At 50.7% G+C, this 15,559-nt stretch overlaps 1 protein-coding gene across 2 annotated transcripts in view; it reads left to right on the forward strand.

Moving 5' to 3' along the window:
* The window catches only part of HK1 (hexokinase 1), a 76,649-nt gene that overhangs the window by 11,416 nt on the left and 49,674 nt on the right, over window positions 1–15,559 (forward strand). For both annotated transcript variants that reach the window (XM_088841934.1, XM_055425575.2), the window contains exon 2: window positions 10,395–10,557. In XM_088841934.1, the coding sequence (XP_088698060.1) occupies window positions 10,395–10,557 (163 nt within the window). The remainder of the gene's footprint in view (window positions 1–10,394; window positions 10,558–15,559) is intronic.

Genomic DNA, 15,559 nt, shown 5'->3' on the forward strand with positions numbered 1-15,559 from the left:
ACCCTCCCCAGCACCAGCACCCTGGTTTGTGCCTGCCCATGCCCACCCTCCACCCGCCACCTCTCCACCCCCAAGCTGCTCAGCGTTGACCACCTCCTTCCACCTGGGAAGGAAATTGACCCAATAAAGTCTTTTACAGTGAATGTTAGGAATTTTCTCTGGTTTTCAAATTTCTCTCTGTACCCTTTGTCCATTTGTCCCCCTCCCTCCATCCTGTTTGCATTTAAAAGAGGACATTTGGGGAGGCCAGTGCTCATCTTGCAAGACCTCCTTGTGCTCCCTGTAAGGCATTATCAGTCTAGCTTTCTCTCCAACGTCGCCTGGCCCTTCTGTGAGCAGCTGCTTTCCTTGATTGATGCGTGGGGTTTGCCTGCAGCCTTGTTATTCAATCTGACCTCATTTCTCTGATGTCCCCCAGTGCCTCCAGGACCCTGCCTGGGTGGGTGTGATGAATCAAGTAGGAGACTCCAGGCCATCATTGTAACAAAGACACTGCCTCACATTTGCAAAGTTTCTGTTTCATTTTCAAAATACTTTTACATGCTTGATTTAGTGGAGTCCTTCTGGCAAGCTTCAATGTAGGTATTTCTTCCTGCCTCTTACATGTGGGGCAGGGAAGCCTCAGGAAGTGGAATTGACATGATCTTTGTTGGCCAGAGAACTGAAGAGCTGGGATGGGGCACAGGTCTGCCTGACACTAATGGATGGCTCTCACTACGCATGCAGATCCAAGACTTTGGTCCAGGGCTTTAGGCTTCCACAGCAGTGCATGGCAGTGGCCTCCCAGCAGAAATTGTCACTCAAGGCTCCCATGATGGGGATGTGACTGGAGTGCTAGAGCCCTGCTGTCCAGAACAAGAGCCACTAGCCATGTGTGGCTGCTGCTGCTGAGTTGCTTCAGTCGTGTCCGACTCTGTGCGACCCTGTAAATGGCAGCCCACCAGGCTCCTCCGCCCATGGGATTTTCCAGGCAAGAGTACTGGAGTGGGTTGCCATTGCCTTCTCCGCATGTGTGGCTGTTGAGCACTTAAAATGTGGCAAGTCTGGTCTGAGATGTGCTGTTGAACATAAAATACAGGGTTTTGAAGACTTTGTATGACAAAGGAGATATATAAAATAGCTCATCGATAATTTAAAAGATATTAATTACATATGGGAATAATAGTTTGGATATATTGGGGTAAATAAAATGTTATTAGAATTAATGCCACCTTTTCAAAAAATGTAGGTACTAGTAAAATTTAAATTACCTGTGTGCCTTGCATTATATTTCTGCTAGAAGGAAGCACTCTGCTAGAAGTGAATTTTATGGCTCAGAGGTTTGGATAGAGGCACTCTGCATTTGAAGCAGTAGGTTCCTGGGGTCCTTGGGCCTTGATTTCCTCATCTGTAAAACCAGGAGACTGGATTCCTTTATCTCTCAAGGATCTCTGTAGCTGAAGCAGTATTGTTAGGTGGGGATCGAGCTCTTTGGGTCTCAGTTCCCTTATCTGTCAGATGAGGTGATTTGTGTCTCACTGCCCATTTATTAAATCAGAGAATGGGTATGGAAACACTTGGAAAGTGTACTGAATTACGTAAATGCCAGATGTTATTGTTGTTCATCCAGAGCACACCTGTAGGCACCTGCAGGAGTGTAGCTTCCTGGATAAGGTGGCCAGACCCCCAAGCTGGGCAGGAATCCTGGGTACCGTTCTACTTGGCCACCATAGGATTCTGAAAAATCCATGGTGTCATGGAGCTCCGGTGCCCACGTATGTGATGACTATAGGATAGTTTTCAATGATGCTCTTTTACTGATAGGAAAAACACACATGGAAGTGATGTGCCCAAGGTTATAGGAGGAAACCGTGCAACCGGAGGAGGCCTGAGGTCCTTTGCTTTCCAGACTGTTCTGCCCCCACCAGTGCAGTACTTTGGAACCATGACTCTAGGGCCTAGATGTCTCATGGTGAAAGCAAAGCTGTCTGTACTTGGGATCTTCTCTTCCCTTGCCTGGAGGCACTTGAGACATTGGAAACTGTGAGTCTGAAGCCTGGCTCCAGCCCAAGCCATTGACCACGAGGCCCAGAATGAAGCCTGTTGTTCTTGCCCTGCCACATTCCAGAGCTGTTCTGTTCACCTTCAGGGACTGGGTACCTCCTTTATTTTTAGCTAGTTCAGTATGACAACCGTGTTCTCATCCTGGGCAAGGGCTTGGTCTCTCACCAGCAGAAAGTGCCTCATAGCAGGAGCCAAGGTCACAAGGAGGACGTTGGGCATGACCTTTGGCCTCCTGCAGTCCTCCTAGTAAGAGGAGTCTGGGGAGCACCAGGTTGGTGTCTGAACCCAGAGCCGCCCTAGATGCTAGATGCTGAATGTTCGGGCCTTTCCCTTGGCTGCTTGACCCCAGGTTCCTCCCATGTAAAACAGGGCTGACAGCGCCCACCCTGCAAGTGTGCTGCTTAGATCAGGGCAGGTGGAAGTGTCCAGCAGGGGCTCCAGTGTCGCTTACTATTATCTTGGTTCACAGAACCTCAGTTTCCTCATCAAGAATGAGGATCCCATTTTCCTCCTGATTTGTTGTGATTAAACAGAAGTGTTGTATGAACAGTGCTTGGTGCTTCATAGGTGTTCAGTCCATGCCCACTGAAATGGAACTAACTGTTCAGAAGCACAAAAGACCCAGCTATCTGAACCTTAGAAAAAGCCTGGGAAAGGGAGTTTCCGTGGAGGGACCCTATGCCTTGGGGATGTTTGCACACACAGCTGTCTCTCAGAAGCCTCTAAAATGGAACTTATTTTCCCAAACACATTTCCTCTCTCAGGTATTCAGCAGCCTCTGGCCACCTTGAATAGTGGAGACTCCTGATTACCTGTAGAGCTTTTGTGTCCCCCTGGACCCCAGGGTGCATATGTTGTGAGGGGTGGGGGGATCGGAGAGCGCCTGGAGCAGTCCCTCCCTCACAGAGGGGCTGTTGGCTCCACACAAGTCACCGTGAGGCTGAAGTAAGGGGCTGGTGCTGGAGAAGGGCTGTGTCGTTCAGGGAAGAGGACTCTCCTGCTTTATGTGAGCTAGCAAACCCTTCTGAGACAACCTCATGGGTGAGAGCAGCCATTCAGCCCAGCTGAGAAGCCACCTGAGGGGGGTGGGGACACCAGTGGCCTGGAAGTGTGGCCCCTGCACCCCTGGCACTCATGGTCTGGCGGGAGGCACACACCATGCACATGTCACTGCGGTGCCCGGGGAGGACTCACTACTGCTGTCCCCAGGCAGGTTGCTTCCTCCACACTGATCACAAGGGCCAAGGGGATGCTGAGAAGAGCGGCAGCTGGTGCTGGGCAGGCGGATCACTTTTCCCTTTGGAGGAGCAGGGTGTTGAGCGGCATTGACGGGCCAAAGCAGTCAAGTGGAAGCGGATCTGTCAGGAAGGACCATCAGTGGGGCAGAAGGCAGGAGGGTGCCCGGGACAGATGATTCTGGTAGGGAACCTAGGGTGTCCAAAATGTCTCTCTCTGTGGCCAGTGCCCTGCCTTCTCGGGGACTAGCTGCCCAAAGTAGGATAGAAAGGTAGGTTTCCTGGGCCACCACCCTCAATGGTGAAGTGGGGCTGGGCAGGCAGGAAGGGGATTGGACCTGGTACCCACCATGGTGGAGGGTGCCGTTAGGCCAGGACCTTTGGGTTTGCTATAGCCTTTGAGCATCCTTCCCAGGATGGTGTGAAAGGGAAAATGAAATGAGCAGTTCAAATCGCTGGTAGCTGCTGGGGGGTGAATGAGGCCTCCAGAATAATCAGGCTGGAAGGTGTGCTTTTGGTGAGGCAAGGGAGCCTGTGCACTGCTTCTGCAGTGGATGGAGTGGTAGCATTAGTGCCACCGCTTTCCCACATCTCCCTGCTCTCTGACCCTGGGGCTGGGTTCGCCCCGGGCTGAGCAAGAAGGGTACCGAGAAGGGAGCACAGAACCAGGAACTTGGTGTCTACTCCAGCTTTCTCGCTGACCAGTGGTCACCTCGAAAGTGCTCGTCTCTCAATTGTGTCTGATTCTTTGTGACCCCATGGACTGTAGCCCTCCAGGTGCCTCTGTCCATGGAATTCTCCAGGCAAGAATACTGAGTGGGTAGCCATTCCCTTCTCAGGGGATCTTCCCAACCCAGGGATCAAACCCAGGTCTCCTGCATTACAGGTAGATTCTTTACCGTCTGAGTCAGCAGGTGGTCACTGTGGCCAGTTGAATATAACCTCTCCAGACTCTGATTGTTCCTAAGGGTATTGGATGTGATGGCGCCTGCCCTGCTTCTCTGGACAGGATAGCTTAAGAATCAGCACATGAAAGCGCCGTGCAAAGTAGAAGGCCTTCGTAGGTCAAAGTCAGGTGAACACAGCCATGTTACAGATGGAAAGACTGAGGCGCCTACAAGATGGCAAAGCTGGCGTCCGACGTAGGTGTCTACACTGCTCAGTCCATGCTGCATCCTTGAGCCAGGCAGTGTCCTAAAATCTAAGTTGGCTGTTAGTGTGAGTCTTCGCGGCAGTTCCCAGAAGAAACAGAGATGGAGTTAAGGTTTCAAGGAGAAACTGTTTATAATATGATTCCATTTTTGTGACAAAGTATAAAAAAACCAAGCTCTGTATGTATGGATGTTTAAGTAGGAAAACTGCCCTAGAACATAAAGCTGCATTAGCAAGGATGTCTCTGGGGAGACTGAGGGAAGAACTCAGACTTTTTATTAGTACTTTTATGCATTATTTGTGTTTTTAAATAATAAGTATATATAACTTACTGTTAGTTTAAAAGAAAAGAATAAAACAATCCAAACGTTTCAGAGGACTTTTGTGAGAATTTTTCATTTGCTATGATTTTAGGCAAATGGCCACCTGCCTTTCGTTTTCTTTTCTACAAGATGGGTTAGTAATATCTGGTAATCAATGCATTTCTCTAGATATTTAGGCAAAAGGAATTAGGGGCATGTGATTATGAGCTGGACAGGTGAGTGAGAGAGATGGATTCCCTTTTGGTCGTTTCAATGGAAGGATGGAAAGAGTTTTTGACACATTATTAAAATTCTCCCAGTAGCTTTCTGAGGTGAAAGTATTGCGTGCGTGCTCAGTCGTGTCTGACTCTGCAGTCCCATGGACTGTACCCTGCCATGTTCCTCTGTCCATGGAATTTTCCAGGCAAAAATACCAGAGTGGGTTGCCATTTCCTAATCCAGGGGATCTTCCAGACCCAGGGATCAAACCTGTGTCTCTTATGTCTCCTGCCTTGGCAGGGGGATTCTTTACCGCCATGCCACTTGGGAAGCGAAAATATTATTATTCCCATTTGAAAGAGGAAATCAAGAGTCAGAGAGGTTAAGTAACTTGTCCAAAGTCACACAACTAATAAGTGGCAGTTATTGAACTCAGTTCTCTTCATCCACAGCCCCATGTTCTTCCCACATGGGAGAAAGAATAGAAATCCATAAGGAGGAGCCCCAAAAGAGGGGTTGGAAGACCTGGAGTCTAGATCCAGCTGCCACTTACAAGCCACGTGACTGTGTGTGAGTCATGGGTCTCCGTTCCCTCAGCTGTAAAATGAAGATAATGGTATCTTTCCTGCCTGCTTCACTGACTTATTGTGCTGGGAGAAAGGGAGCTGTGACACTGAGCACCCACTTCATGCCAGGCCGCAGACATCCATGAGCTCGTTCCTTCCCTTTCTGACATCCAGGTGGGATAATGTGTGAAAGCCATGTGTGTAAATGGCATAGTCCTCTGCAAGCTTGAGCGCTCATTAAAATAATAGTCATCACCCTGGACCCATTCTTTCCTGAGTCAGTCCCCTTAAGAAAGAGAAGTGCAGCGGGTGTTGAAATCTCTGCTCTGCCCTTAAGCAAGAGTCCTTCTTAACCCTTCACTGCCTGTTCCCCAGTTTCCTCTGCGAGCAAAACATCTCGCTTGGGACGTTCACTTCACTGGCCTGTGCTGAGCCACTTGAGGCACATCTGTTGCTATGCTGAGAGAGGGAGTGAAAAATTTTCCGTGGCTGTGCCCCTTCCCACGAGGGGTCAGAGTGCCCGAATCACCAGTCGTTACGGTGCCTCCTGCCACAACTGGCCTATTCACTTGGGCATGTCCAGTCTTGAATTGTTTTTTTTATGCATGGCTGTTGGGAGCAGGAGGTGGTGTCGGGCACAGATACTTTTGAGTTTAGACCAGTGTGGGGCCACTGGGTACTTCCGCTGGCTCTGTGGGGCTTGGTGAGGCTGTGTTCTCTTCCGACATCTCCCCCCTGCCTCTGAGCTGAGTCTGCAGGATCCAGCGCAGCACGTGGTGTCTGGGACCCTGGCAACCCCACCCCCGTCTCCTTCCCATTCTGACCGAGTTCTGCATGCTCGTGTCAGACACCACGTGTGAACCTGAGCTCTCCAGAGCCCAAGGAGTTCCTATTGCAGACTCCTGGGAGCCTCTGTCTGTGTGTGTGATAGACATCCTATGATAGATGACTTGCAGCTTGAAGCCACCAGAAGAGGTGCTGTGCCCTCCTGTCACCAAAATGTAGGGCTAGGAGTTGAAGGCACATGTGGGATGCGGTGGACACCAGCATCTGGCCAGAGCAGCAGAGTTTGGAGGCATAATCCTAAGGGAAGAGGCGGGATTGGAAATGTGAGAGGGAGGGGGAGATAGTGGGGAGGAAAAGATGGGGAGCTGTTTGGAGAGGGGACAGGAATAGAAAAGCTGAGAGGATTGCGACTTTGGCCAAATCTCCCAAAGCCAGAAGTTGTCCTTCTTCAGCCCTGCTTCCCTCCCTCATTTTCCCCTCCTGGGCTCCTGGGCCCACCTTCCATAAGAAAAACAGCTCTTACACTGGGGTTCTTGCAGAGTTCTGGAGCAAACAGACGGGAGAACCCCCTTCCTTTCTACCTCCCTCCACCCACTGCCCATTCCCAGCTTCTTTCCCAGGTGGGACAGAGGGCAGCCCAGCCAGCTGCCAGGCAGGGCTCATCTGATGAACAAGAGGAAAGAGGCCCCTTGTTTGGTGAGGTTCTGGGCACTCTGGTTCCCACGGAGTATCCTGCAAGTGTCTCTTGACGTGGCTCCAGTGCTTCCTGGGCTGCTTAAAGGGCCAGTCCATGTGATGCAAGTCTGCTGAGCCCTGCACCAGGTGCCTGCCTGGCCAGGCAGGGTGGTGGGTACTGCAGATCCCACTCTTGGGATCTGTGCTGTTGTTCAAAGGCCCCTCCTGAGCTTCTGAGGACCAGGAAGGTACCACCTGAGATCCTAGAGGCTTCAGAATCAGTTCCAGCTCTGCCCTGTGCTGTACCCTTTTTCTGGCCCCTATTTCCACATCTCTGCTGAGAAGAGTTGTACCATGTGATGATTCATGAACATGAACCAGAGAGGGAAAGCCCTTCTTCCTTCAACATTTGGGAGCCAGGTTGTCTGTAATCTGTTTCCCTAGCCTGCTTTACTGTATAAGCTTCTTGGCTCTATTTGGGTTTGATGAGCTGTCCTAAAACATTGGGCTTCTGGGATCACTGTCCCTGTGCTGAGCTGCACCTTGAGTTAGGAGGCAGGCTGGCTGTGGAGCTCTGCTCTTTCTAGAAGTTTCTCCCTGTCCAGCTAGAAAGTCTCAGTAGCTTTGCTTGGGCCTGATCCTTGCACAGTAGAGGGGACTGGCCTTCGCCAAGGGGTGGGAACAGTGGTAGGCTCCACTTAGCTTCTTGAAGCCTCAATTTCTACAAGTGGAAAATGGGGATTAAGAATGTCCCCCTCACAGGGTCGTTTTGAAGGTAAAATGACGTATTGGGTACGAAAGCACTTGATATACTGTAAACCCTGATATAAAGTATCCTTGCGCCCAGCATTCGTTGAATTCCTCCTTTGTTCCAGGCAACCAGGTAGTTCCAAAGGTCTACTCGACATGTTTCCTTTCCCTGGGAAACTCATGGGTTATCAGAGGAGACAGACATGTCAGCAGACAGATGAACGTAAGGAGGGTGAGGAGTGTGGTAGGGAAAACACGTCCAGATGCCAGAGCAGCGCCGTGACTGTCTCTTCTCTGCTCCTGCTCACGCGCCCCTCCCCAGCACACGGCTTGATCTTTCGGAGACACACCTCACTGTTGACTACTCGGCAGTCACGTTTAGAGTCTGAACTTGTCCGCCTGTCTTAGGGGCCCGCACGGCTTCGCTGCGGACAGTCTTTCCAGTTGCTTCATTCTCGCGCTGCGCTCCATCGTCACACAGACCACCCTCCCCGCCTTGTCTTTGGCCTTTGCTCTTGCTTGTGCCCTGTTGCGCTCTTGCACTCAGTAGCCCCCCCCACCCCCCCACCGCCGTGTGCTTCTGTGGCTCATGCCTGAGCGACTGCCTCTTCCGACCAGCACGTGGTTGCCATGACTTGCAGTGGGCGCTGCCAGCCTTGGGGGTGGAACAGAGCACGTCTCCTGGGGCTGCGTCCTGGCCATTTCTACTCCAGCTCTTGGCGGTTTCTGATTGCCCTTCTCTTTATTACGAAGGGGAACGGAAAAGGTGTTTATGGCAGAAGGGATGGGGTGGGGGCAGGGCACAGGCCGCAGAGGACGCTGGAAGACTCCTGCCTTGTCTGTGAGACAGGGGACAGGCAGGGCTGGGAGCAGCAGGAGGCAGGAATCCAGAGCAAGAAGGCTGCCCGAGAGCAAGATATGCAGAAATTACTGTGTCCTTGAGTTCAGTGTTTCCAGCCACCCTGAAATGTAAGCATGAGATCCCATTCTCAGAAGCCAATCAGCATCAAAGGCCTTTGCAGCAGCCTCATTGAGTCATAAATCAGTCTCTTCATCGACTGGGAGCTTGCTATGTGTGAGGCTCCTTGTGAGGCTCTGGAAGGTCAAGGTGAACGGAGCAGACACTGTCCCCGTGACAGGTGAGGCAGGCAGGGAACATGTGACCATGCGGAGAGATAAGTGCTGAGGGAGCCATTATCTCTACCCTGGGGGTCTCAGACCTCCGCCGGAGGAGGTGACTTCTGATTTGAACCATGAAGGGGAGGTGAGATTTGAGTAACTGGGAAGAGAAGGAAGGGTGGTTTGACAGGAGAGCCCAGGCATCTCCCAGGAATGGTAGGAGTGGTTTGGCTGGAGTTTAGAGAGCCCAGAGCTGCACCAGCAGAGTGTAGGGGCCTTGGACATGGGAGGCATTGCAAGGTTTTGAGCAAGGGAGTGAAGTGATCAGGGTCCCAGTTTAAGAAAGCGAAATATCCTGGACAAGCCCCCTGCCTCCTGCCCTCCCCCCACCCCCAAAAGGCAAAACGTGGTCATGGTGTAGCAGATTGGTTAAAAAAGGAGAGAAATTGAAGACTGAAAACTGTTGCAGCGAATGGGTCAGGAATCCAGGCACATGGTTATCAGGGCTTCCTAAAGCAGGACGTGGCAGAAAGAATGAGCTAGGAGACAGAGACTTCTGGTGAACTCCATGAGGACAGGTGTCTAACCCAGAGCCAGACATGTAGTAGGCGCCCAGTTAATACTTTCTGGGAGAGTCATTGGGAAGGTACTGTGAAGAGAGAAAAACAAATGACAAGGAGGCCTGAGGTTGGGAGCCTGGGATCCTTGAGGAGAGCGGGTAGCCCAGGAAGAGGGGCCGGTTGGTTCAGTCCTGGTTGAGTCAGGGCTGGTCTGATCTGGAAGCGTGGGCACACGGGCCCTGGCACACAGGCATGGGAACTTGGGCTGCTCCAGACCTTTTGGGGGAAGTGAGGTTAAGGTCTCTGTGCCCTGGGCCTGAAGCGCCGCGTTCTGAAGGGCTCCAGCCCTTGGCTCACCATTTCCATTCACCTAGAAGTCATGCCCAAGGAAACCCGCCAGCACCACTGCCTCACGATCTGAGTAATAGCTGATGTTTATTGAGCACTTTTCTGTGTTCTAAGTGCTTCTCTGTCTCCTTTTGTAACTTTCCACGAAGTAGGTTCTATTTGTCATCTCAGTTTTTCAGTTGAAGAAACTGAAATTCACACAGCTGTTAGGTGATGGAGCTGGGATTTGAACCCCAGGTGATGGCTTGGGAGCCCTTGTTCTGGGGCACTGCCATCCATGTGAGGATGAGCCAGAGGGAGGGGGTCACGTGGAGACTTAAGGTGCCTCTGGCATGTACTTGGGGATCAAAGGACAGTTTCCATGTAATATTCGAGGGTTGGTAGGGACCTTGGAGGTGTCTCGTTCATTTTACAGGAGAGGAACCAGGGCTCAGAGCATTTGCAAACCTGCTCTGACAACATGGTTGATGGCAGCTCAATGATGGATCAGCTTGGGTGCTCCAGTGCCCACGGAGCTGTATTGTCTTAGACAGATGGGTACCTCACCCTGCCCGCCCTGTCCTCCCTCCAACCAGACTGGAGCTGAAACCACCTTCCTCAGCCTTGGCCTCACTTTCTTTTCTTCTCATCCTTCCTCAGATTGACAAATATCTCTATGCCATGCGGCTCTCTGATGAAACTCTGTTAGATATCATGAATCGTTTCAAAAAGGAGATGAAGAATGGCCTCTCCCGGGATTTTAATCCGACAGCCACAGTCAAGATGTTGCCAACATTTGTGAGGTCTATTCCCGATGGCTCAGGTGAGTCTCACACCCAGAGACTGGGCTCTCAGGGCTGAATGCTCCGTGAAACCATCCTTCCAACTTTCATTCATTGGTTCGTTTACTTACTCGTCATCCAGTTATTCATCCATTCACCGTTTCATCCATCTGTTCTCCCATCCATCCATTTACCTATCCGTCCATCCATCCAATTTATGTTTATTGAGATTCTGTCATGTGATAGGGGACACCATGTTTGGACCAGGCTGACCTCCCCTGATCGCCCTGACTATGTAGTGACTTGTGGAAAGAGAGCATAGTGTTCATGGGTCTTCCAGATGCTTTGTGAATTACTCTTACATCTCCAGGACAGGAAAGGTTCCAGAACGAGCCAAGAGTTCATGTTAGGAGAATCTCTCCATCAGGGCACCAGGGCCTCCCTGTACTATCCCACATAAGCAGCAATCCTAGTGGCCAGGTGGATCTCAGACCCAGAATGGAGATTCAGGTCCCCATTTGAGCGAATTTCGTAGATGCTAAGTCAGGGTAGCCCCTCAAGCAGAGAAATGGTGAGGGGAGTAGGGTTGGAAAAGGGAAATTATCCTCTTGGTCTGCATCTTGTGGCCCATGTCCCGCAGTGGGCATTTGGGGGCTTCCTGAGGATTGTCATTGCCCCCGCCCTAGGGGAGTGGCCTCAGTCCCTCTACTTGGCAGAGTGGAAGCTGAGACGGCATGGCCTGGCCTTGGCCTCCTCGGTGGAGGTTGTTCTGTCTGGTTGACCCAGTGGTGGGTGTTGTGCCTGCCCCAGCTTAGCATATGCCCAGGAATCCTGCCTTGAGCTGGGTTCTGTACTCTAGGCTGGGGTTCACCTGCTGTGTGCAAGGGAGGGAGAGAGATTATGAAAGTCAAATTTCTCTTGGGGTTGTGAGTACACACTCCGAGAGTGTGGCCCTTACACTCTCCTGCTATTTCTTCCCTGCACTGGAGACTCATTGAAAGCTGTGATTTGAGGCATCTGATATGCAGCCTTCAAAATGGACATCAGGAAAACTGCAGCTGTTTCAGCTGATGTTTATGAAAGATGGGCAGGTGCACTGCTGTTGGAGCGACTGGCTGCAGTGGGAAGGTCCTCTTGTGCCAGCAGCCGGCCTTTAAAGTCCTGAACGAGATTGGGACACCATGGAAGGGCGGGTGCTCTTGTGTGGCCACAGGTGGGGTTTACTTCACGCACACACACTGGTACTTATATCTCTCATGTTTCCTGACTTTTTAAAATCTACTCCACTTTTATCCTTTTGTTTTCCTTGAGGTCTTACTCACCAGCAGTTTAGGCTCTTTTATGACTACCGAAGAGATTCTGGCCATCAGAGTGACCAGACCACAGTGTCCCCTGGGTTTTTTTCTGATGTCTCTGGCTTTGTAGTTTGCTCCTACTTTTCCCAACCCTGAATGGCACCCATGTCCAGAAGCATTTGTGTCTTTACCGGGTTAGTTGAATTCTGTAGGAGAGATGTGGCTCTGCATGCTGTCAGCTGAGGCGGGGGTGGGGGGTGGGGCAGAAGGGAGGTAAAATAGAGGGGCGGCCCCCCAGGGCCCCCGCTCTGGCTTTGCTTAGATAACTCAGAAGGATGCTTGATGCTTGGGGAGACCCCTGATCCTGTGTGACTGGCCCCGGGCTGGCATGTCCCATGAGAGGTTCCTTCCCTCTCCTCCTAAATGCAGCCTGCAAGCCAGCTTCCCTTCCGTGGACCGTGTGTCAGCAGGGGGTGCCCTGCCTCATCCCTTCACACACCATTGTTAGGGCTGAGGGACTCAAAAAGTGTGATCCAGATACACTAGTAATCTAGCCATTTGAAAACAGGGCTCCAAATGCATTCTTATTTGGGAAAAACAACATTTCCAAAGATCCCTCTTAGAGATTCAAAGCACGGACTTGGTCGTTCGAGGTTAGGACCCTGTGCTTCCAGTGCAGGGGGCATGGATTTGATCCCTGGTCGGAACTAAGATCCCGTACGTTACGTGGCATGGACAAATCAAAACGAAAACAAAAGTAGAGATTGGCAGCAGATACCAGGGTGCTAAAGGCCCTGAGCAGTCCTGCAGGAGAGAAACCTGTTAAACCCGGCTACCTGTCTCTTCCCCAAGCCTGTTTGCTCTTTCCCCCAGTATTTACTGCTATATTTCATCTGTTTTGAGACCCTAGTTTTGTCTTTGTTGTTGAGTCCTCTGAAATCCACAGTGCATTGCGCAGTAGTTGCCTCTTTAAATTACTGTGAGCAGCATTTTTTTCTCTCTTCGCATTACATAAAATAACGATGTGTCCACCATCGGTGGTGTCTTAAATGTGATGATGTAGGCGGTGATTACGCCCATGTTGGGAAATGCTGTCCTAGAGTTTGTGGAGCTGGAGCCAGCAGCCTGGGCCCCATGCCTCGTTCTGAGCCTCTCTCATGTCCAGTGTGAGGTGAAGTGAATGGGACCGAATGCTCAGGGCCTCTCGGGAGCACAGAGTAGTGCTGAGAGCAGCAGGAGGAGGAGGGGGAGACGCCAAAGCCCTGAGCCCCGAGGACCCGCCCTGAGGCCCTGGGTCGCCTGGCCTGCACGACTAGCCCTTCCCCAGCTCCGCCTACCTCTGCCCTCCCTGGTGACTGTTTCTTCTGCTCTGTGGTCGTTTCCAAGGCTGCTGTAATGAAGTACCATGAACTGGGTAGCTTTAAATGAGAGTGATTGCCTCACAGTTCCGGAAGCCTGAAGTCCAAAATCAAGGTGTCAGTGGGGCCGTGCTCCTTCTGAGACACTGGATTAAGTCTTTCCTTGCCTCTTCCTGGCTTCTGGTGGTGGCTGTCAGTCCCTGACTTTCCTTGACATGTAGCTGCATCTTTCCACTCTCAGCCTCTGTCGTCATGTGGCATTTTCCTGTAATAAGGATAACCAGTCAGATTAGAACCCACACTCATGACCACTTCATCCGATTACATCATCTAAAAAGACCCTTTTCCAAATAAGGCCACATATACAGGTACCCAGGATTAGGACTTCTACAGAAATACCTTTTGGAGGGGAGATACTCTGCAACCATAATATACTGTATATTACTTCTGTCTATGACTGTTCCTAATATTCATGGGTGGGATCAAGTCAGGTGTCCAGGAGCCCACTCTCCTCCTGGAATGGTCCCTCCAGCCCCACATAGACACTGACATTGATGCCAAGGCCTTGAACACCAGTCCAGTCCCTGCCACTTTTTGATGGAAGTGCCTCCAACCACGAGGTCCCTTGGAGGAGCCAGAATGTGGGTCTCCTTCGTAGTAAACCATGGTGCTAGTCTCTTTTCAAGATGTTAATTACTGCTTCACCTGTATAATTAGTCAGTGACAGAATTAGTGGTAATCCCAAACCACCAAAGGATAAATTGGAGTTGCTGCAGTGGAGCGGTGGCCCTGCTGGGCAAGTGGTGATGTGACTTCCAAGCCAGAGGGAGAAACAAACCTTTCCTTTCCTGCTGACCTTGACCCTGATGACTGGATTACTGAAAACCGTGGATTTTGGAAACTCTATTGATTTTTTTGAAAATGTTATCGGCCCATTTTTGTTAATTTTTCCCCCTTTTGACGATTTTAATGGGCAGTGCCTTTTCTTTAATTGCTCTCAAGTAATCTATACATTAGGTTAAAAAAAGACACAAAACCCTAAAGTGGCTTTTAGCTGCTGCATATCCTTTTTGCAGTGGGAAAGATATGAATAATACATAAAGGAGGAAGATACTGAAGCCTTTTTATGTTGGTGACTTGGCTAAACAGAAACCCTTGTTCAAAGGTGCCCAGTTTCTGGGGATAGCTGCCCACCTGTATCCAGCTTCTGTCAAGGCCTGCCCGACTTTGGTTCTCACTTGGGAAACCTCCCCTTTTTTTTTTTTCTTGTCATTTATCACTCATGATATTGTAAATATCAACTAGATTGTAAGCTTCTTGAGGGTAAATTGAGTTGAAGATTTCCTTTTTTCTGCTTTGTGGTTCCCTAGTGTGCTCTTCAGGAGAAGGCAATGGCAAGCCACTCCAGTACTCTTGCCTAGAAAATCCCATGGATGGAGGAGCCTGGTAGGCTGCAGTCCATGGGGTCGCTAAGGGTCGGACATGACTGAGCGACTTTACTTTCACTTTTCATTTTCACATATTGGAGAAGGAAATGGCAACCCACTCCAGTGTTCTTGCCTGGAGAATCCCAGGGACGGGGGACCCTGGTGGGCTGCCGTCTATGGGGTCACACAGAGTCGGACACGACTGAAGTGACGCAGCAGCAGCAGTGTGCTCTTCAGCCAAAGGATAAGTTTAGAATATTTGATTTGCAGTGTGGTCCTGGGCTTTCCCTGGTGGCTCAGGTGGGAAAGAATCTGCCTGCAATATGGGAGACCCGGGTTTGATCCCTAGGTCGGGAAGAAGCCCTGGAGAAGGGAATGGTAACCCACTCCAGTATTCTTGCCTGGGAAATCGCATGGATAGAGGAGCCTGGAAGGCTGCAGTCCATGGGGTTGCAGAGTCAGACACAACTGGACGACTAACACACTTCTTCCTGGACTTCCCAGGTGGTGCTAGGGGTAAAGAACACAGCTGCCAATGCAGATGTAAGATCCCTGGGTCAGGAAGGTCCCCTGGAGGGAGGGCATGGCAACCTACTCCAGTATTCTTGCCTGGAGAACCCTCATGGACAGAGGAGTCTGGCGGGCTACAGTCTGTAGGGTCCCAAAGAGTCAGACATGATTGGAGCGACTTAGCACACTCACAGTTAAATTGGTAGGGCTTAACGGTAACTCACTCCAGTATTCTTGCCTGGAGAATCCCATGGACGAAGAAGCCTGGTAGGCTACAGTCCACGGGGTCGCAAAGAGTCGGACACGACTGAGTGACGGAATGGAAGATATACTGCTTTCCAGCCAAAGGAAGGAAAACATTTCCTTTTCTCACTGCATTTGGGCTGTTTACTTACCTTTCTCTGTCCTTATGTGGGAAGATGGTTGGATTATCTCAGAAATTCTCTCATTTGA

Source organism: Moschus berezovskii, chromosome 12 (assembly GCF_049115385.1).
Source record: "Moschus berezovskii isolate FMDL1 chromosome 12, NW_MosBer_1.0, whole genome shotgun sequence".
Taxonomy (NCBI): domain Eukaryota; kingdom Metazoa; phylum Chordata; class Mammalia; order Artiodactyla; family Moschidae; genus Moschus; species Moschus berezovskii.